Source organism: Manis pentadactyla, chromosome 2, assembly GCF_030020395.1.
Source record: "Manis pentadactyla isolate mManPen7 chromosome 2, mManPen7.hap1, whole genome shotgun sequence".
NCBI lineage: Eukaryota > Metazoa > Chordata > Mammalia > Pholidota > Manidae > Manis > Manis pentadactyla.
Window position 1 is genome coordinate 79,608,849 of NC_080020.1, and position 21,770 is coordinate 79,630,618.

At 38.7% G+C, this 21,770-nt stretch overlaps 2 protein-coding genes across 6 annotated transcripts in view; one reads left to right on the plus strand and one right to left on the minus strand.

Moving 5' to 3' along the window:
- Window positions 1–554, minus strand: part of THBS4 (thrombospondin 4) — a 92,420-nt gene extending 91,866 nt beyond the window's left edge. Inside the window, exon 1 of the mRNA XM_057493946.1 lies at window positions 531–554. The gene's annotated coding sequence lies outside the window, so the exon portion shown is untranslated. The remainder of the gene's footprint in view (window positions 1–530) is intronic.
- Window positions 1–21,434, plus strand: part of MTX3 (metaxin 3) — a 29,188-nt gene extending 7,754 nt beyond the window's left edge. For 3 of the 5 annotated variants that reach the window (XM_036914160.2, XM_036914162.2, XM_036914165.2), the window contains one exon: window positions 549–7,046. In XM_036914160.2, the coding sequence (XP_036770055.2) occupies window positions 549–656 (108 nt within the window). In that variant the 3' untranslated portion in view covers window positions 657–7,046. Of the gene's footprint in view, window positions 1–548; window positions 7,047–21,214 lie in introns of those variants that run through there. The other 2 variants (XR_008994337.1, XR_008994339.1) reach the window with 2 other exon arrangements.
- The last annotated feature ends 336 nt before the right edge of the window (window positions 21,435–21,770 follow it).

The window sequence follows — 21,770 nt, forward strand, 5'->3', positions numbered from 1 at the left end:
AGTGTCAGAACTGGAAGACTGGGGTTCAGACTTCAGCTCTGATACTAGCTTTGTTACCCACTGCAAATTCCTTAACCTTTCTCAGCTTTGTTTTGCTACCCTGTAAATTAGGGAATGACTGTGTCTGCTTCTTTTCTTCACAGTTGTGTTGGGAAGATCAAATGAAGTATTTTACCTGCACATACTTTGTAAACTGTGGACTTAGTGTAACAGAATTACTGCTTTTATACTTACTACTAGAAAATCTCTTAAGCCAAATAGAGCTCTGGTTGAGTTCAGTAGGATATTCATTTTGTGGAATTACTATAATTTTGCGAAGGCATTAAGAATAAGCCGTATTGCTTGTATACATATACTGAGTCAGCTGGTGTTTGATGTATGACATTTAGAATTCTTGAGAGATTATTTCTGAGAAAAAGGTTTCTTTAGCAGTCCTAGAAACATATGGTTCTGTACTCCTCTAGGCTTTTAGTTTGGATGGGGAGGCCACAGTCTACATAAATGGTACCACAGTCATTAATCAGATGTACCTTTTGTACTTTGCACAGATGGATGACAATCTTCGCCAAAGCCCTCAGCTTCCTCCTCGGAGACTACCAACACTTAAATTGACTCCAGCAGAAGAAAGTAATTCCTCACATCGGCCATCGCCCTGACAGTCATCACAGTTCTGTCCACAGTCATATGACTGCTGCAGTAATCTCTTACACTAAGTAGGTGAAGGAAAAAGGGAAATGCCATTAATAGGTGTAAGGGAAACTCTAAAATGAAAGTAACTTTCTATGATGTCTATTTTTTTTTAAATTAGGAAGCTTGTATTTTAGCTTGGCAATGCACTTTAAAGTGAATGTTACGTGAACTTGGGTGGAAAAGAAAACACATCGTACTGTTAGTCACAAAAACCTGCCTTAATCTTGGCAGATACTTGCTCTTGGTTCACATGTTGCTGAACAAAAGCTACAGTTCTGTTCTGAATGTGCACTCAATTTATTCAAATTAGTTTATCAGCTTTCATGGAACAGTCTGAATATCTAATATGAGGCTGTTTGGCTGAGGCCTTCTTTTGTTTAGAAATCTGATGCCTATTTTAGACACTGGGAAAAAATATTATTCTAATAATCTAATATTCAGTAGAAAAGCCTGTATTTAAAAAGCAATGAGGAATGTGTTTTTTAATTATGCTCTTATAAGTCTAATTTTTTGGGGGGTTAGTACTTATATATATATATAAATATTAAAGGTGGTTACATACAATATTCATCTGGCTATATGTACTTCATTATAACAATAGTATTTGCTGATGTGCTCAATATAAGTTAGCAAGGGCTCTTTTAGTTTATTGGGAGAATATGGTAGCTTTAGATGTGTTTGAGGAACATCTTTAACTCTAGTCATCTCTTTCTTGGATTGATTTCAGAAGAACTGAATGTGTTGGTCATTGTTATTATGCCAGGCTGTAAAGTCTTACTGAAACTTGCCCAGTTGTTAGACACTACTCCGGAGGAGCCACCACCAGAGTAATAGAGGTCCCTACTGTGGGCCTGGCCCAAGTTCACCATGCTTGGCTCAGATCAGTGTTCTGTCATAAAAATCATATCATTTCAAAAGCTTTATGACCACTAATCATTTTCCATGTAGTTTAACTACAGTGGGAAGATTCAATGGAATAACCAGAAGTAGCAGTAGATTTTTAAGAATGTTTTCTATTTATTGGTTGTTGAACTTTTAAAGGATTTGCTGTGCAGGTAATTTTACTTAATAATATAATCTTGCTTATTTTAGGGGCTGAGGTGATTCAGTTGTCCTAAAACCACTTTTGGGGTTCTTAAAATATAGGACCATATTTTTTATTAGTGTCTTAAAAGATAACTGTGGTGCTCAGCAAGTCTTATCACTTCCTGCAGAAACCCCCATGTTAAGAAAACAGCTTTGTAGTTGAGACTTGTCTAATTTGAGCTGAGTGGAGCTCAGCTGTGTTTGACCTGTATCCTCCCAATTTGTTCTGTAGCTATTTATACAGGAGTTCTTAAGTCATTGTAGGCAATTTTTCTTCAAAGTTTTAACTAAGTGAGAAATGAGGTGGTCTTCAAAATCTTGTTCATCTGTTCGGATGCATTTAGGGAAAGGAACAAATGAGTTTCAAGTTACTTCTGCAACTGGCGGGGGAGAGAGAGCAAGAGTGTGTGTGTTCTGTGTTTGTGAACTTGATTCCAGCAATCTGAAATCTGTGTGAATATTCTATACTGAAAATCATGACCGTAGGACTGTTGTCCTCTAAGATTGATATATGTTAAAGAAGGTGGTTAATCAGACATCTGTTTATGCTTTAATCAGAGTTAGTCATTTTCAGTTATGATTTATATTAAAACTTCCAAAAACCATTTGAAGTGGCTTACAGTTGTCCAACACATGTAAAACAGGACAATTTAAATTAGCTTTAAAAAACTAAAAATTCTGTAGGGGAAAGAGCTATACTAACAATAACAGGTTCTAAAACTGAATGGTAAAGTTCAAGTTTCTCCATGGGCAAAGTCAATAAATAATATGGGGTTATGTAAATTTTTCTGTCAATAAACCTACTAATGTCCCTGAGTAAGAAAAATGTATTTAACTTTTTATAAGATTATGGGAGATCATGTTCTTATGACATAGACCAGCTGATAAGCATACTGTGATGTTTCTTTCATATGTTGACAGTTTAACAGAAGATGCCATTTTAGAATAACAAGTATATCTATGTCCTTTTTTAGTAGAGAAGATGACTTGAATCAGTGTATTTTCTTTTGGTCATTCCTGCTTTGAACTGCTTTTAGTCTTACACTGATAGGCCACGATGCTTCCAGACTGCCTTTCCTAAGATGCAAAATGTGATTTAGATAAGTGAGATTTTATGTGTTGGGTTACTTGGGTGAGCTTTTTTTTGGTATAAGCCAACAAGATGAGCACAAACCACTCCAGGGATCAGCCCCACAATACAGGAAGCTTTTGGAAAGGAATAACTTTCCAGACTGGGCAGAAAGATTGTGATCAGCCTGTCAGGATATATTTTGGATAAAGTTTGAGTGTGCTGAGGTAAATGATCTATAGTCTCAAAATACTCTGGGCCACTTGCTTTTGGGGGGATGGTGGAGAATAATATGATAAAAAGGAGGATGTTTGTTTTTATATTTGTTGGTAGTACAGGACTAGAAAATTGGTCAGATAATTCCCATGAGAAAAATATCCTCCATCAACAGACTCTCAGCAGTCATTCAAAGACCAACCATTCTCACAACACTAAAGAAACTGTAAAAAATGTTGAGGATAGTCATTCCTTCATAGTGGTATTTTTCCCCTACAAAGTTTGGCACTGACAGATCAGATTTCAACTTAGGTGTGTTTGTATTATTTTTTGGGTATTAGAGGACTGAAGATTTTACATTAAATCCAAAGCATTTTGATTTCCATTTTTAATTTTTCTTCATTTAATATTGCTAGTGATAGTAACATGAAAAATAGAGGAAGCTTACTTCAATGAGAGCTAAGTTAAAATTTTCAGAAGTTTATAAAAATGGAAGAAACTGGACATCAAAAGAAGCAGAAATTTGTAACCTTGATAGTATCTCAGAAAATCATTTTTTTTTAAAGATAGCTACATGTCATAAAGTGGTATTTAAAGTTGGTAGTGTGTTTTCTTAGAGCCTCTGCCAAGAATATAAATTTGCCAGGCTTTTTAGATTTTTTGAGTTTCTCATAAACTGTCAAAAATTTTAACCCTTTAAAACCAAAATATAAATGCTTAAATGTAAAAACAAGAAGCTGAGTGATGTATATACAGGATTTCTCTGTACTATTTTTATACTTCTTGTGAGTTTATAATTACTTTAGAATAAAAAGGTTTTAAAAAGTAAATTCAGTATATTATCATTATCTACATAAACTACAATTTAAAAAATGCTCCAAAGACCGTATTGAGTATTCAGTTCCAGATGAATAAATATATAATATAAATTAAATATAATTTATTTCATTCTTGAGTTTAAAGAAAAAACCCACATTTGTAACAAATGATTATCTAAAGATCTATTTTGCCTTACCAGAAAAGAAAAAAACCATCTAAAACCAAGAACTCCTTTTCCTTAGTATATAAAATGCTCTATGATTTTATGCTAGTAAGTATAACTTTTTCTTCCTATGGTCCCTGGGTTTACTTTTGAGGGTAAAATGTTTTAAAACAAGTTCTGTGTCTCCATGTGGTAGTCCTTTGCTTTGCATGTGTTCTCCCTGCACAGTGGTGAGATGAATCCTAGGACCAGCTGTAGTGAAGAAGATGCAGTACGTCTGCACACTTTTTGTTTTTAGCTCACCGGGGTTTAGTAATTGGCTTTGTCTTGGTTCAGTTGTTTATGTAATTGAAATCCTGAGCAGAGCTGCAGAGTATAATTTGAGTTTCATTATGGTCTTTTGTATATGTTGTTGGCATTAAGAATTATCTTCTCTACCTTTTTCTTGTTTGGTCCTGTGGAATTTACATTTATGCTTCAGTGTTTTCATATTTCTTAAACAGATTATTAATATATTTGTTGTTAGTTTTATATAATCAAAAGTCAGTAGTCCTATTGTCTGAAATTGAAGTTTCAGTAGATCTTCAAAATGCTGATTTGCATAGATACAGAGATGAAGGTTTTCTGTTTCTTAAGGGTTTGTAAAATACTTGAGCCCCAAATTCTTGTTGACATGCAGTGTTTGCTAGGAGCCCAGTTTAATTGTCCTATACTTAAAACCATTGCTATTGAGGTGGAGAGGTATTCTTGGAATACAAAAATCATGCAAAAATTGTATGTTCCAGACAAGGAGGCCAATGATTACTGACAAGAATTAACATTCTTGAACAATGATATAAAGAAGGGTAACTTTGAGTTGGATATTTGTAAATGAGGGACTGTTTCTATAGAAGAGAATTCAGAGTAAAAGTTATTTCTTTAAAAACAATATAGGAAAGTAAATCTTTGTACCATTATTATTAATTTGAAATTATACTGTATCATATTTTTTATTCAGGTACATTGATATAAATCTTATTAAGGTTTCAGATGAGCAACATTGTGGTTACTACATTTGTCCCTATTATTAAGCCCCCGCCCCTCATACCCATTACAGTCACTGTCCATCAGCGTTATACTGTATAATTTTTAACAACCATCTTTTAGTTCCTCAAAGAATTAGTTCCTAAAGGTGCATTTTGGCAGAATATATTGTAATTGAGTGAGTAGGGGGTTCTATAGTGAAAGAAGTTTGGGAAATGGTGGGTCAGACAAAGTTAGATTACTGTAGGCTTTTCAGAACCTTTGATACGCCATCCATTGTGTGCTTTCTATCTCCAAGAAGGGCCTGTATTTTATATACCATTTCCCTAATTTATTTTTATGTGTTTTTTTTTTTTTAAAGTTGGTGTCTTGAGGGATTTGTGTTCTGAGAAATACACTTAGGGAAGTGCTGTGCTAGAGTGCTTTTGCTTCACTGTGCTCCCTGCAAAGGTTCCTGTTGAAATCGCCCCTAGTGAGTGGGGATAGAATGGAAGAGACAGCTCAGGACTCCCCTGGATTGTGTCATTGACAGCGGGGCTGGGTGGCTGCAGGTTTAGAAGGTTAGTTACTTGGGCACATGTGATGCCCCTGGTCAGTCTAGCCCCTTTCCCTTGAATCCCACTTGGCTTGGTACAGCTGGACAGGAGTGTGAACTAGTGGTTTCAGAGAACTAAGTGGTTCCTAGGTGTCTATGGATCAGAGGGAACCAACTTAGAATTCCAGAACAATTCCCCAAATCATTTTTGGCTGTGCTTTAAAAGTGTCAGAAAGGTGATGGTATTTAAAGCACTAAAATCACATACAAGCTGGTTTATATATATATTTATATACGTTATACACAGTGTTGTAGAAAGTTTACAGTTGTTTCAGTGACAAAGTAAAAGAAGTTTAATATTTTCAAGTTCTATTCTATTACTGAAGACATGCTTTAAACAAGGATTGTTATGTTTGTTTGTGCATTTTCCAGGATGAGAGTTTACAGTTTTCATTAAAAATTCTCAAGTTCTATATCCCAAAAAATGTAAATGTCACCAGACCTCTAAATTTCAGAGGACTTAAGTATATTTCATTGCATTTCAAAGTATAAAACCAGACCATGAATCAGGCATAAGGATGCTTTTTGTTTGTTTTTGTAGTGTATACAGTTTCCTATTTGGAACTCCACAGTTTAGATGTGTTATATGATAGAGAGCTTGCTTTTGGGTTTTGAGTTGTGGTGTAATAGTAAACACCTAGCCATATGAAAAGGAGTTGGATCTTTGTTCTGATTCTTCAGTTTCCTCATTTAAATTCAGAGAAATGCCTTTTAATCACTTAGTTTATATATCCCAGATACTTGGAAATCAAGAAAAGTGACTTATCAGAGTTTGTGTTAGTCCTCAGCAAGTTATGCACCGTAGAGAGAGTTGTGCTGGCCATTCATTCTTTGGACTGTTGGCTACTTCTCTTGCAACGCAAGTGTCATTATTTTTTGAAGGAAGGGTGAACTCAAGCTTTTATGTTAATTGCATAAAGATGAGCTTTTTTCCTCTTCTGACTTGGTATTTTATTTTGCAAAATAGGATATAATGTTTTTTCATTTTTCTACTCATCTTGAAGTGTAAGTTTGAGGTGTTAGTAATGTAACTTAGCTTTCTAGAAGATTGACAGCAAAGAAAATAAATAAGATACATATGTGTACACATACTGGTTTTGTTCCAAGCAAGCCTGTTTTTGACTGATAAACATTTTAAACATCTATTCTAGTGTACAAATACTATAGTTTTGTTACAAAGTCAACAATCCTAAAATAAGCAATGTTGGTCATAATTTAAATATTCTGGCCTTTCCTAGTGTGAATGTATTTTACTCAGAGATTCTGTATAAATACTCACAAGTGATGATCATGATCAGTGTTGTAAAGAATTTATTCTGATAAATGAGAAACTGGATATAATGTCAGAATAGCTATTTTCACAATAAAATCTCAAATTGCCTGAATGTTTATTATTTCCTGATTGAATGTTATTTATTCCTTGAGGTAAGTATTTTCACTGGGAAGAATTTTTGGGTGGCTGAAATGGTTACTCAGTGCTAGGACTGAGCTAGGTTGAGGGTTGTTCTTTTTAAACTTTCCGTTCTGTGATACACTGAAATCAGTCGTGTTCTTTCTACCCCCTGCTAAGGGAGGTTGAGAGGCCTGCTCCCAAGGCAGCTGGTACATATATGCCCTCAGACAGCTCACCCAACTTTCCAGGGCCACAGTTATCTCATCCTTTTGCCTCTCTAAGTTTCCTTACAATTTTCCATTTTATCCACGTGGATAGTCCAGCAACGTTCCATGTAAGTAAATGGAGGACACTGAGAAAGGTTTTAGTTGTGGGTAGGGGCAATATTCATGTTCTCTGCTGCTTTCTTTTAATGGGTAGGATATATGGGCACAGAGAAGCCTTTTATAGAGCTATTAGTTAAGTGAGGGCAGGTTCCCTGAGGGACTGAGTGTCTTTGTTAGTAAATTATTATATTTTAATTGAAGTATAATTTACATACAATAAAATGCATTGATTTTCCAAGTAGAGTTGTTCAAGTGTGTAAGTATTTCTCTCACATGAGAAGCCGGCTACATCTTTGTTGGTATTTCTATCTCCCGAGAACACAAATGTTAATTGCATGTGAACTTTGGGTTCCAGATGAAAGGTCTTTGTCTGGATTGAGGTGGTTAGTAATGATCTGCTTTCTGCAAGAGAGCAGGAAAGAAGAATTTGTATTGTGGAATAAAGGAATTCTTTAGAGGAAAGACAACTATTTGGAGTCACAATGCTGAAAATCTTACAACAAATATCTTCAGAAAATTTAGTTCTTAATTGTTCTGCTCAGAGGGCTTGACTTTTGTCTGGGACTCTTGGATGTTCAGAAACCCCTGGATGACTATTTAGTATGATGTCCTTCAGAAGATAAGCAGTGTTCTGTTTTTCCTGTAACACTAATAGCAGCTTTTGGTAGGAAAACTTTCAAGATTTGCCATATTGGGATCTTGACCTAAGTGAATCTCCACTGGAGAAAAGTTAACGTAAAGGGGAATGACTAGGGCCACTGAGTGTTCCCTATATGTTTGAGGCAAGTGTATATGGGAAGAAGGAGGAAATGGTGGTGGAGAAATGAAAGGATTTGCCTTACTCAGGATCATCCTGTAATTAAGTTCCTAGTTGTAGAGCAAAGGGGAAACTAGTCCCTTCTGGATTGACATGAGCTTCAGGGGAAAGAATGAGAAACCATGGTCCATTTCTCCAGGTACATTAGTCAGACTTTAGGAATGCTTTAGACACTGTGATTAAGAAATGAAGACAGGTGTGCATCAACAAAGACATTTCTAATTTCTGACACAGTCAACTTGAGGCTCCAAAGTTGCACTTTTCCAAATGAGAGAGAGGCTATTATATTTATCCTACTTTTGAGTGAATCAGTGAAAAGAATAGGGAAATTTTTACATTTATAACTATAATTAAGGGTTTGTTCCTCAGATCCCAGTTTGGGGAAGGTTGTCCTTTCAAGAATTCTAATTTTGAAAAAGCTAAAAAATCAGGTACAGAAGAAAGCATGACACTTTCCAACTATCCAGTTAAGATTAAACAGATTTCAGTTTTATTTTAAATGCAAGAAGCAAACTGACTTATTTGAAGACTGTCAGATTGTGCCTGTTCTGATATGTGTTGTCCCAGAGTTCTCCACGAGGGGGAAAATTGCCTTTTTCATCTAATGAACATGATTTACATTTGGTAGTACATATAACACCCAATTCACAGAGAGACTACTGCTAAAATGGCTTAGAAAATGGTGGGAAAGGATATGCTAGATATAGAAGTTAAGGGGAAAAAAACCAAAGAGAAAGGAACTCTAGATATGGTGTAATTTGGGCTATGGGGATGAAGATAGATTGGATGTAAAAAGACAATGGATTAGGAACAAGGCCTGGCCTAACACAATATTACAAATTGGTGATTTTGAGCAAATTATTTGATTCTTAGTCTGCATTGCTGTTTATTGCAATGCAGCAGAACAACTGGATCAGAATGTATGAATATTTTTATGTGTTTGGTAAAATTTAGAAGCTACCAATAGAAAGAGCCCCATAACAGCTCTTACAAATAACCTCTGTTAACATAGTGGTATCTGTTCTTTCCATTCTTATTTCCTATATACTCACACACAAACACAATCCTGTATATATTGTAATCCTATAGTATATGCCATTCTGTAACATGCTTTTTCACATAATATTCAAGAAATCTTATAGGTCATTACATATTATATGGCATTTTTAAAGACTACAGTTTCACTGTATGGATGTAGCATTGTTTGTAATGGTCCTTGTTACGTGTTAGTAAATAGTTTCTCAGGGAGACTGCACCGTTTTGTATTCTCTGCAGCTCTATGTAGGAGAGCCTGTTACTGCAACTCCACCAGCACTGAGTATTCTTTCTCTTGTCATCAACTTGCTAGGTAGAAAATAGCAGTTTTATTTATTCTATATGTATTTCTTTGATAACTGGTAAGGTTGAATATTTTCTCTATATGTCTGTAGTCCATTTGTAGTTCTTTTGTAAGTTTTCTATTCATATTCAACATAATAGACAAATTACTTCCCTGAAACCCAGTTTTCCAAACTGTAAGATGGAGTGTCTGCATGGTATAAATGGGATAACACATTGCAGATCCAGAATATAGCAGGTGCTCAGCAGTGTTAGTTCCCTCATGTTTTTCCTGGATTAAGAGCTTCTAGAGGATAGAGACTCTTTTCTTTATTGTATCCTGGCACCTACATCGAAGTAATCAAAAAGGTTATGAGGAATGAAGAATAGATAGGATTTGAAAATATTTTGAGTATACCAGGAAAAGGAATGAGAAAAGTTGAAGCCAACGTCCAATGACTCAGCAGTGAGAAAACTGATGGGGTCCTCAGAAGCTTACTATTAAAATGGAAGCATTTGTTTTTTTCTCAGAACTTACTAAAACAATTTCTTATAGACTGAATGGCTAAAGGACATTAATACTTAAGAGTCTTGATTAGTTCAGTGGTTCTTTTTTTTTTGTAAGCTATAGAGTATTTAAAGTATACTAGGGAAAGGACTAAAGGAATTAAAATTTTTATATAGTGAATAGTAATTTTAATTTATTTCCACATATTAGATTTGCCTAGACTAGGAGTGAATATGAAATAATAATCATATTTTAAAATGATAATATGTTAAAGTAATTAGAGCTGTGATGCCTCAAATGGAAGAAAGAAAATTGGTATCTGGTCCTGTTTTATTCCACATGTCTTGTGATCATGGGGGAGAGGGAGTCAGTGGTTTGTTAATGAGATTTGCAGATGGCTTTAAATTGAGAGGTATTGTAAACAGCAGGAATGACTGAGAAATGATACAAAAGGAGCTGGAAAGGTTAGGAACATGGACAGGAAATCAAATGATTCAGCCTGAAGTAATGCAAGCCAATCTGACATCTGGGGCCAAATAAGAAATTCAGATATGTCATGAAAGAGACAAACATTGAAAATAGTCATCTCAATGGAGATTGGGGGTGGGTACTAGAGGAGAACAAGAGAAGTAGGACACAGGAACTAATGGCTGTTGAATGCCTACCCAATAACAGTGATGAGGTACTTTCCACGTTGATTTCTTTTTGACCAAGGTTAAGCAATTTTTGAGGATTAATTATGCACAAGAGCTCAGAAGGTAATGAAACAAGAGCTCAGCCTCTCTTTAGTTGACCCTAAAGGTTGTTAGAGTGTTATCAGTACGGAGAACATTGTGGAAATGGCCTGGAATTTCCAGAAAAGCTCTAGTAGGAAAGATCATTTGCCACATTCCTGCCTGGGCATTTGCCATTCAGTGGGTGTTTCCAAGAATTCTTGGAGCAGCTTCCTCCAGGCTATTCTGGTTGCCAGCAGCATGCCAGGGGCCCCACAAAACCTTTGGTGAGTTAGCACAGGAAAGATAAGATGTGCCTCAGAATGGCTACCCCAAAGTGGTCTGTTCCTTCCAGCCCTGCCCCTCTTCCTCTCTCTTCCAGTGCCTTCACATTAACCTCTAGCAACACAGAGTTCCCGTCCCTGCTCTTTGCTTGTGTTTTCTACTATCCCTATCCTCTCTTGCTATGAAGTCCAGCAGTCAGTTGTATTTCCTTTAGTTCTTAATAAACTAAATTGGATTTACTGGTGATATTGGCCTAATTTAGGGATCTCCAACATTTAAAAAAATGGAGCCACTACTCATTTTTTTCAGTGACAGTGGCTTTAGGAATTGGGTCATAGTGCGAAGCCTGTGGAGAGGAGGAAGAGGACCAAATTGTTCTAGGGAGGACAAACCTTAAGTAGGCGATGGTCACTGTATCTATTCCCCTTTCTGAGAAGACCAGAACACTGTTACAAAGAATACATTGAAAGAGTGAACAGGAAAGGAGAGGTGTCAAAGACATTGCTAGTAGATCCAGTTCAAGCTTGGGAGATCTGTTAATGGCTCATACTGAAAGCTTGAAGCTGAATGTGTCACTGATCCCCAACAATATTTGCCACATAACAGGCACCCCTTATGGCTAAAAAATTCATTCATTTATTCAACAAGTATTTACTGAATGCCCCTTATCTTCCAGGCACTGTTGTTGGTATTGAGGCTACATCAGTGAACAAAACAGATCTCTGCCTTTGTGGTACTTAAATTCTAGCAGAGGGAACTTATTATATACTAAACAATATAGTAAAAGGTTAGAAGTGCTATGGAAAAAAAGCAAAGCAGAAAAGGGGGCTAGAAGTGCTGAGGTTGGGGACCAGTGACAGTATTAAATATGGCAGGATGAGGTTCATTGTGAAGATGACATTTGAACAAAGCCTTGGCAGAAGTGTCGGTTCAGCCTTCCGGATATCTGACAAAGAACATTTCAGGCAGAGGGTGCAGGGAGTGCAGTGGTTGTAAGATAGGCTTGTCTGACATGTGTGAGAAACAGCAAGTAGGCCAGGGTCTCTGGAGCAGAGTGAACAAGGGGGAAAGTAAGAGATGAGGTCAGTGAGCAAAGGGTGGGAGCTGACCAGGTAAGAGCCTGTAGGCATTTGAATGCCTTTGGCTTTTACTCTGAGCCATTTCAGGTTTTGAGTCAAAAAGTGATGTCACAGATTATTTTTTTAAAGGATTACTTGAGCTGTGGCACTGAAGGTAGACAATGTTGTAAGCAGGAAGACAAATTGGGAGTATATTATAGTAATCTGGCCGAGAGATGGTGGTGGCTCAGATGGATTAGGATGGTAGCAGTAGAAGTGGTAAGAAGAAGTTGGGTTCTGGATGTATTTTGTGGGTACCATCAACAAAATTTCTCAACTGATTTAATGTGGGTTGTGAAAGAAAGAGAAGTCAAAGGTGACTTCAAAATTTTGGAAGGATTGAGTTGCCCTCAACTGTGATGGGAAGGCTATGAGTAGAACAGCTTCTGAGGGGTGATTAGGAGTTCCATTTCTACCATGTTGAGTTTGTGATGACTACTAAACATCCAAGCGGAGATGTTGAAGAAGCACTTGGGTGATTTAAGTCTGGAGTCCAGGAGTTACAAATTTGGAGATACAAATTGAAGGGTCTAGTAAGAATAAAGATGTTACTTAAAACCATGAGACTGGATGAGATCATAAAGGGTTTAAGTTATTGTACTCAGAAGAGGACTAAGAACGGAGCCCAGGGACATTCTGAACACTAAGAGGTCATGGAGAGAAGAAGCAAGGGAGCCTGAGACCAATGAGGTAGGAGGAAAACCAAAAGACTGTGGTGTCCTTGAAGCCAAATGAAGAATGTGTCAAGGGAGAGGGAGTGATTACAGTGAATTAAACTAATGGGTCATGTAAGACAGAGACTGAGACTTGACCATTGGATTTATGAAAATGGAGGTCTTCATTGATTTTGATGAGCAGGTTCAATGAAATGGTGGAAAGGAACAGGTTCAAGAGAGCCTGATAGGAATAGGTTCAAGACAGACTAGGAAGAGAGGAGTTGGGAACCCAAGTGAGAAGAAACAAACGATGAATATAATTGTAAACAGTAAGACGGCTAGGAAAGATATCTAGAGGTAAGAATGCCTTCCCCTGGGTCTCTGAGATCCCACCAAGGAGGCAGCCATTTTTCTATTTATGTGTATTTATGTATAGCTGCAAATCAAGTCAGCATGCAGCCAGCAGTGGTGAGCTAGGTCATTAGGAAATCTTCTCCATTAACAGAAGTCCAAATAGGGTTTAACAGAGTTTGCCAAGGGGCTTATTACAAAAATATTGCTATTTGAAACATGGGCTCTTCCTTATAATGATGAGCTGAATTATTTTCTTTTGTAAGTAAGGTCTAGCATACTGATACTAGCATTTTATACTAGTTAAGTCAGATGATAAGTAGACCAAGTTAATCTCTGGCGTATTTTCTTCTTTGGAGGATTTCAGCTTCTATGCTTTAGGTAATAGAATTTGTTTTCTCTACCCAGGCTTGGGGCCCAGAGATCTGAGCCCAAATGAAGTAAATATGCATCCTTGTCTTCCATTTCAGCTACTTAACGACTGTGTGCATTCACCAATGGACAGGATGAGAACATACTTGAAAATTAAAGGGTTATCATTGTAGAAAGCATGGAGAATGCTGTGTGAAGCTTCAGTATGTACTCAGAGAGATGTAGTGATTTAAAGGTACATACTAGTCTGAACACAAACCAGAAGCCTTTGTGTGATCTCCGTTGCGTGTGCTTTCTAGTCAATCTCCTAGTCCCATCTGTTCCTCATGGTGGTCACCACTCGGATCTGAACGATTCCCTTTCTTCTCACTGCCTTTTCTGCCCTGGGTCACTGCTGCAGATACACTGCTGGTCTCTCAGCTTCTGGTTTCACTACTTTCCAGATCATTCTCCACCTTGTTCAAGAGTGATCTTTCTAAAATGCAAAATGGTCATGCTTCACCCTTGCTTAATACCTTTTAATTGCTCGTTGTTATCAAGTCTAAGATCCTTAACATAGCTTTTAAGACATTTACTCTTCTGATTAAAATTTATGCCCCACCGTCTGTCCCCACAACAGAAGATCCAGCCACTAATACCACTCACATCTCCAAGTATCTCATACTTTCAAGCCTTTGGATGAAAAGGCTTCAGTGAGTAATAGAAGATGGCACAAAATCAATTTAACAAGACTAAACAGAGAATTAGATCTTTTGGCTCCATTAAATTTAAGTGGAAAGGAGGTCCTTTGTTTCAGTACTATATTCACATTGGCTAGATGCTTCTATATCTGCTCTTCTAATGTACACGTATAACAGCCCTGCATGTACATCATTTGTTGGCTTCTAATCTGTGTGGCTTTGAGAACTCTCATGGCTCAGGCAATGGCCTGTTTTTATACCTTACTCACCCATTTTACACACTTCCCCTTGTTTGTCTTTTACATTCCCTGGTCTTTAAATACTGCCTATATTTTGAAGTCTTGCAAATTAACATCTCCAGCCTAGATGTCTCTTCTGAGATTAGGTTCCTGTCCAAAGGAGATCTCTGAAAGGACTGCATCTATCTCACACTTGTATCGAAAGCGGAACTCTGACCTTCACTCTCTCAAAACCCTTCCTCTGCTAGTCTTTTCCATCTCAATAAATGTCACCTGCATTACTTCATTGCTAAAGTCAGAGACCTGGAAATTTATCTCCTTGTTTGTAAGAAAGCCTACTAATATGCCAATCAATGTCTGAAATGTTTTATATACAAAAACATTTCTATAAGGTAGCTACTATTCTTACCACCCACTTTATAGGTGAGAAAACCAAGGCACAGAGAGATTAAGTAATTTGCGCAAGGTTGCATAGCTTATTAATGGTAAAACTTATTTAAATTTAGGCAGTCTGGCTTCAGAGTCCATGTGCTTCATCTCTATACTGTTATTATTGGCACCTGCCCATGATTGACCCCTACATCCAACTTAATACAAGTACAATCAGTTCTACCTCCAAAAATGTCCTGAATCCATCTACCTCTTTCCATCACAGTTGCCACCACCTAGCATTTTGCTGACACTGTCATAATAATTCCTTGGAGATCTCTAATTCTACTCTTATCCTCCCTACCTCCCTCAACTCACCACTCCCAGTCATTCTTCCCAAAGAAACCAGTTCTTAGATTAAATGTGACTTTTTTTTCTTCAGAGGCCATCCCTGACCCCCACATCTGGATCACATCCCCTCAGTTGTTCTTTTTCATATTAACCTATTAGTTTTCACAGTAAAGTTCATAATTGATAATTACTCATTTGTGTCTGTCTTCATTTTTTAAAGTAAGCACCATGAAAACAAGGATTTATTTTCCACCATCTGCATGGTCCATGCCTGGCACAGAGCTTAGCCCATAATAGGCACTATGAGGAATAGATAGATGGATGAATGGATGACTAACATTGAGTAAGTAGTGACTATATAATTTTCATTATATGCGTCATAATGAAAGTATAGTTCTACTCTATAGTGGTAGTGGACTAATGGGAGGAGGCTTAAAAGTGAAAAAAACACAATGTATGATCTTTAAAATAAAATGCACGTTTGTTGTTTCAGTGAAAGACATTGTATAATTTTCATAAGCATGCCATCAAGAAAATTTCTTCTACCTCCGTACTACTTTCTAAGGGATTCCATCCCAACCCTCATAACCCTAATGCAGCTTTTTGGACCAGGGATAGAAACTGACCCAAGCCAGGATAATTTCATTCTCCCTGTTCAGAATATAGAATCAGGAAGCTGAGAAACAGATCTTTAAAGTAACAGCTTTCATTTATCCTTCAAGTATTTATTGAGCGTTTGGAATGAACTGATCGCTGAGGATGTAATAAACAAGACACATCTCTCCTTGAAGACATTGATAGTTCACTGGAGAAAGCTGGTGAGTAAACCCACTTCTGCAATTCAGTGTGTTAAGTGCTGTGACATGGGGATTACCCAGGAGCACATAGGAGAGCCGCCTTATGCAATTTTGGGAAGGCAAAGAAAGCTTAAAGCTTCCAAGCAGAGGTGATGATTTAGCAAAACAAAGCTCAGTAGATGCAGGAGAGAGGAGGGTGAGGAGAAAGAGTATTCTAAGCAGTGCCTTCAGTTGGTGTGCAGGGACAGGGAGAGTGTGCCAAGAGGTGAATGTGGTCTCCATACTGAAAATCTTTGTCAGCTCTTTCAAAGTTTGGGCTTTATCCCAATGGCAGTGAGAATCCTGAACAAGGGGTTTTAGCAGAGGGATGACATACTCAGATTTATCATCTAGAAAGATCTCTTTGCTCTCAGTGGGGAAATGTATTTGGAGGCAGATGTACCAGTTAAGATATTGTTCTAGAAATTCAGGCAGGAAATGATGATGGAAGGAATAAGTTGGTGACAATGAGAAGAGACAGAGGGGATGGTTAAAGTTATATTTAGAATGGCAATGGGCAAGGGAGAGAGGAAGTAAGGACGATGTCCAGGCTTACGGCTTAGGCTCACAGTACATTATGAAGTCACCCACTGAGACAGGAGACTCAAGAACGAAGCCAGGGCCGGAGACATAAATAAGAGTGTTATTTCCATAGAATTAAGTAAAGCCTTTGAGGTTGATATTATCCAGTGAGTTTGCAAAGAAGAGGTCCATGGATGGAATCCTGAGGAAGAGTGAAGTCAGTGAAACCAGTGGATGAGACTCTTTCTGGAAGGTACTAATGAATGTCAGTGTCTAACAAAAATACCAGAACATGGACAGTTTCATGGTAACAAATTGCATAGGGATATCTAACATACCTGACGAATTCTTAGTTAAGTAAACTTTATTTAGAGTACTCTTCTCTTTGTACCTAAGAAGGCAAAGATAAGCTTCCTTGTAGTCCCCTGGACTAGTATCTTGCAGATTCTTTAAGAGTGGAGTCTAGATACATGAGGGTTTTTTGAATTTGGTTTTCAAATGTTATTACTTATCAGTTTGTGAAGTGCACTTGAATGTCAGAGTTGAGAATGTGGAAAAAAGCAGACATAAGGAAAATTTATTTTAAAAATGCTTTCAACTTTAAGAAAAGCATCTAACAACCCACTAAGTTTAGCATTTCATGTGTGTTTATGACCTGTCAAAAACTGCCAGAAATTTACTTGTGAGCAAGAAGAAAAAGATGTTGCCTGTTTGTCATCGCTTAGAGTGTCTGACTTCTGAAGGCCACTTTGCAATCAGAAAAGAACTTTCCATCATCAGTGGGCATATGTCGAGCAAGAGAAACAGTAATAGGATCCAGGCCACGTAATGTTCATTAAACAATTAGGCGCTGATGCCAGTGGGTAATCACTTTTTTCCATTTTATTTTCGGCAGTTGGAGTGTTCCTAAGAGGCTTGCATGGGGTTGGATCTGGTATTTTAATCAGAATTTTAGTGTATTTTCAGTATTGGTAACATCTCCCTCCCTCCTACTTACACTGTGCAGTAGATTCTCCTGGGTCTGATTTATACTCCTTCTTGTGAATGTTTAGTCAATTTAATATACACAGTGGACATATTCTGGAAAAAATGCTAGGCTTCTCAGCAGAGTCATTTTTAAGATTAGGTGTTGTTTAAAAACAAAATCATACCATTCATCACAATTACAAGGCAGGAAATACAGCTCCCTGCAATGTTTAATTAGAACTTCTCTTTAAGGACTCTTGTGTTTTTGGCTTACAAGCACTCAGCTTCTCTGAAGATGATTTTGTGACACCCCTCTGAAGTTTCAGGTCCTGGAAAAACTCAAGACTGTTCACTGAATGCTTTCCATTTAAAACCGTCTCACTGAATGATTACTGAAATGGAAAAGAAAGCACAATATGAAGGTGGTTGTGGGCAAAGCTATCTACCTATTCTTGGGTCCAGGATGAAAGGCCCGAGCCCTGCCAAATGCCATGCCAGAGCATGAGCACAGCCTTTCCTCTGCTGTGTTAACACAAGAGGTGCAGAGATGCGTGAGAGGGCCTGAATCCCAGTCCACAAACGCAGGGTTTGAGGAGAACTCATTTCATTTTCTGTTAACAACTTCATTTCTAATGCCAAGTTCTTATTTCTCCCAGCTAGCATAACAAACAAGAAAGAAACAAACGCATAGCCTCAGTCCTTCTTGGGACCCCCTCCCTATGGCTGTTCATGCCGGTGTTTCTGGAGCTTATGCTGTGCCAGTGCCTGGGGTGGACCACTTGGTCCCTGCTTCTCTGCCTTCACTGCCTCCCTGTGACCCAGCCTTGCCCTTGCGGGCCTGCATGGGCCCCAGGCTGCTGGCTTGTGAGCTCCCTCCGCCCCAGCCCTCCACCCTGCCAAGTCCCTTTGCCTCTGTACCATGCTGGCATCACTCATCCAGGAAGCAGGATTTACAAATTCTTCTTTCTGTCACCTCCACTTTCACCTTCTCCTAATCAAACAAGACTATCTTTCTAGTTTGGAGAAATCCCTTCATTCCTTCTCTGTTCCTTCAGGACAATCTGTGTTTTTAAAAAATTGAATCTCTTTTGCTAAGGGCTTAGGCTCTTCTCTCCAAAGCTTGGGGGGAAAGTTTTTGCCTTGTCTCTACCGTCAATCTCCCACGACGCGAGAGCACAGAGGCAGCTATTATGTGCTTGAATGGGAAGGGAGGGAAAGAGGAAAAACAGGGATAAAAATCACTATAGATAGCTAGCTCAAAATATTATCCAGTTCAAACACACACCACCCCTGACTTCCTCTCCTGAGACCTGGACACCCAATATTTGTTAGGAAATATCACCTCACTCCCTGCAGTCACATTTCCTGACTCCCATGGGCCCAGGAATCTATAGGTTTATATACAGACATGTATACTGAATTAGAGGGAAGGACTGGGGATCTGGGAGAAAAACATTCCTTTAACTGAGGTAGGAGCCCTGACCCAGTGGACTAAACAGAACACTCACTCCATTAACCTTACATGCCTGGATGGAAGAGCTGTATGGAGAGACAAAGCTCTAGCCCTGGAGTAGGCCCAGGAAAGGTTGCTACTGGTCTGCATTTCCCCACCCCTACCATACACATGCAAAATGAAACACACAAAAGAGCAGGGCACAGAGGGTAGAGTCCTTTCCCCTCCAGCATGAGAGAACTTGGGGTGAGCAGAGACGCTAAGGGACCCAGGAACAGCTGGAGAAAGGAGGGTAGATGGCCCAAGGTCTGTCAGGTCACAAGTGGTTTAGCGCCACCAGGAGCTTCAGCAGGTCATTGGAAGTTAGAAACCATATCACATGGCTAATCTAGAGGCCACAGAGGGGAGCAAGAGAAGCGCGTGCAGTGGCATACGCTATGCGGGCTGCAACTCCCAGGACCACCACTGGCTACTCCAGAGACACAGAGGAAGTGCTCTCATTATGCTGGTGGGAACAGGCTGGGGAGGTAGCTGCTATTTTAGCAGAATTAAGGACAAGCTGTTAAAGAACCGTAACAAGGATCTGTAAGCTAGAAGGAGCCAGGGCAGCTATAGATCTCCACATCCATGTCCTACATCAGTGTTTTCATCCGTGCACCCTAGTGGAATGAGATGAACCTTTTTGCCCGGTGGACCTGGGTTTAAATTCCAGGTCTGTTATTTCTCAGCTATCAAGTTCTTTGGCAAATTACACGATATCTTTTCCCTCATCTGTAAATGGGTATAGTAATTCTGTGAAGTACCTAGCCCATTACCTGCCATAGAATAAGGACCAAATAAATGGAAGTTGCTACCTACTGTGGCTATTGTTCTTGTTATTAGTATCACTGTTATCATCAGATGCCTTGATTTCACTAAGTGAAAAACCAGGGTAGGAACCCAGAAGGTTTCAGACTCTCTTTGGGTTTTTGTGTTTACAAGCCTGCATTAGGCCAGCTGAAAGAAGAGAGAATATAATCAAATGTACATTGGGTGACTTCTCTAAGGCCCTGAACAACTGGTCACTCTTTGTTCACTCATCAGAGCCACACACTTGGGTCATCATAATTTCTCTTGGGGTATTACGACTGAGTCTGCAAAAATTATGGCTTTGCTGAACCTCAGCCATGAGCAGCTGTGCTAGGCTAGAAATAGCTTTTCAAACAATGACTTTCTTTGCCAAGTCAAAGGCACAGCTCGCAGAGAGCTTGGAACCACAGAACCATCTACTAGGAGAGGTTTCTTTTTCAGGCAACACCCAGCAATCTTTCACCTTCAAAACAGGAAAATGGCCAATTTTTAAAGCACAGTCTTTGCCTTGTTTAAAGCACAAAGTCACAAGAAAAGATTCAAGGGAAAGAGAAGCCTCAGTAAGTTACTAAGGTGAAACAGGTTCATCAAATCAAAATCCCAGCAGGAACAGTTAAGTTACAGAAGCTACAAAGCTTCTGGTTCCCACATCCTCTGTTGCCTGTTGTCAATAGGACATAATAGCCAAGTCTATGTCCCCAAAACTCACTCCAACTAAAAAAAAGCAATACATTTGGTGGAAAAGTCATAAAAATTAAAGACGTCCTAATAAAGTAGTTGGACTATTCTCACTGCATTTTGACCAGCAAAGGGAGATTTGGAAAGATTCTGTCACCATCTGTGATCTTGCCATAAAGTCATAATCACAGAATGTTGGCAAGGGAAGGACCTCAAAGGTACAGCACGATCACTGTCCCTTGCGCAAAGGCTTAAAGCTAATGTTAGGCAGCTTCAGAACTAGAACCCAGGGCTCCTAACTCCCAGATGGAGCCCTTTCCACCATCCAGGCAGATGCCCCAAAGGTGGCAAGAGCACACATTTTCAGAAAGTACGCTAAGCTGATTAATGAAGAAGTGCCGTTTAAGCATTACTCAATACTTGCATCTGGGGACTAGGGACAAGAATAACACTGCACGTTGAAACTAAAGGGACAAGTAGGCTGCCCAAAATACAGGCTGCCTCCAACTTCTGATCAGATTGTTCTCCAAGTTCATTTCCAAGTCATTTGTTTGGAAACTGTATATACCTCCAGATAGAAACAATGGTATAAATGGTTGAATTCCCAAGTCAATCTAGAGAAGCCTATTATATAACTTTACATGAAGTGCCTGACTGTTCCTGATATTCCAACTGTAATGAACCACCATTTACAAGTCTGTTTCAGTCATAAAAAAATAAATTCTAGGCTTCAGCTCAGAAGACAGCTACATATCTCCTTTTTCTTCCTGTGATGGTGGGTTCCTTGAGGCTGCCTGGGACTCCAGGGTCTTGGAGTCAGGGGAAGAGACAAGAACTCTGCCCAGGCACTGGAACCTGCTAACCCACCACGCTTCTGGCTCTCAGACCTGGCCCTTGGAGGGTGCTGGTCACTGGCAAAAGCCTCACTGGTCTAAGGTGAAATACAACATTTAAGTTCAGTGCAGAAAGTCACAAAATAAAGTGTATTCAATTTAAAGAACCACTCAATTCTTGAGATGACTTTTCTTGCTTTTTGGTGAATTGTCTTTTTGGAGGTGATTATAGTCAATGGCATTTGTTTTCTAAATATTCTTTCCTGGAAAAACAACATATTGTCAATTCTATATTGTCAGGCCCCAGAACTGCAACCCAGAATTTGGGAACTCTAATTCTGAGAACCACTGCTCAACAACCCCCATTTCTCTTGTGAGCAGGGGATGGCCTTTTGCTGTAAGGCTTTGGGAGGGTGAACTAAAGATGAGGGAACAGATGGGAGCTGAGGGTTCCTGGTCTTTCATCACTGGTGCCTG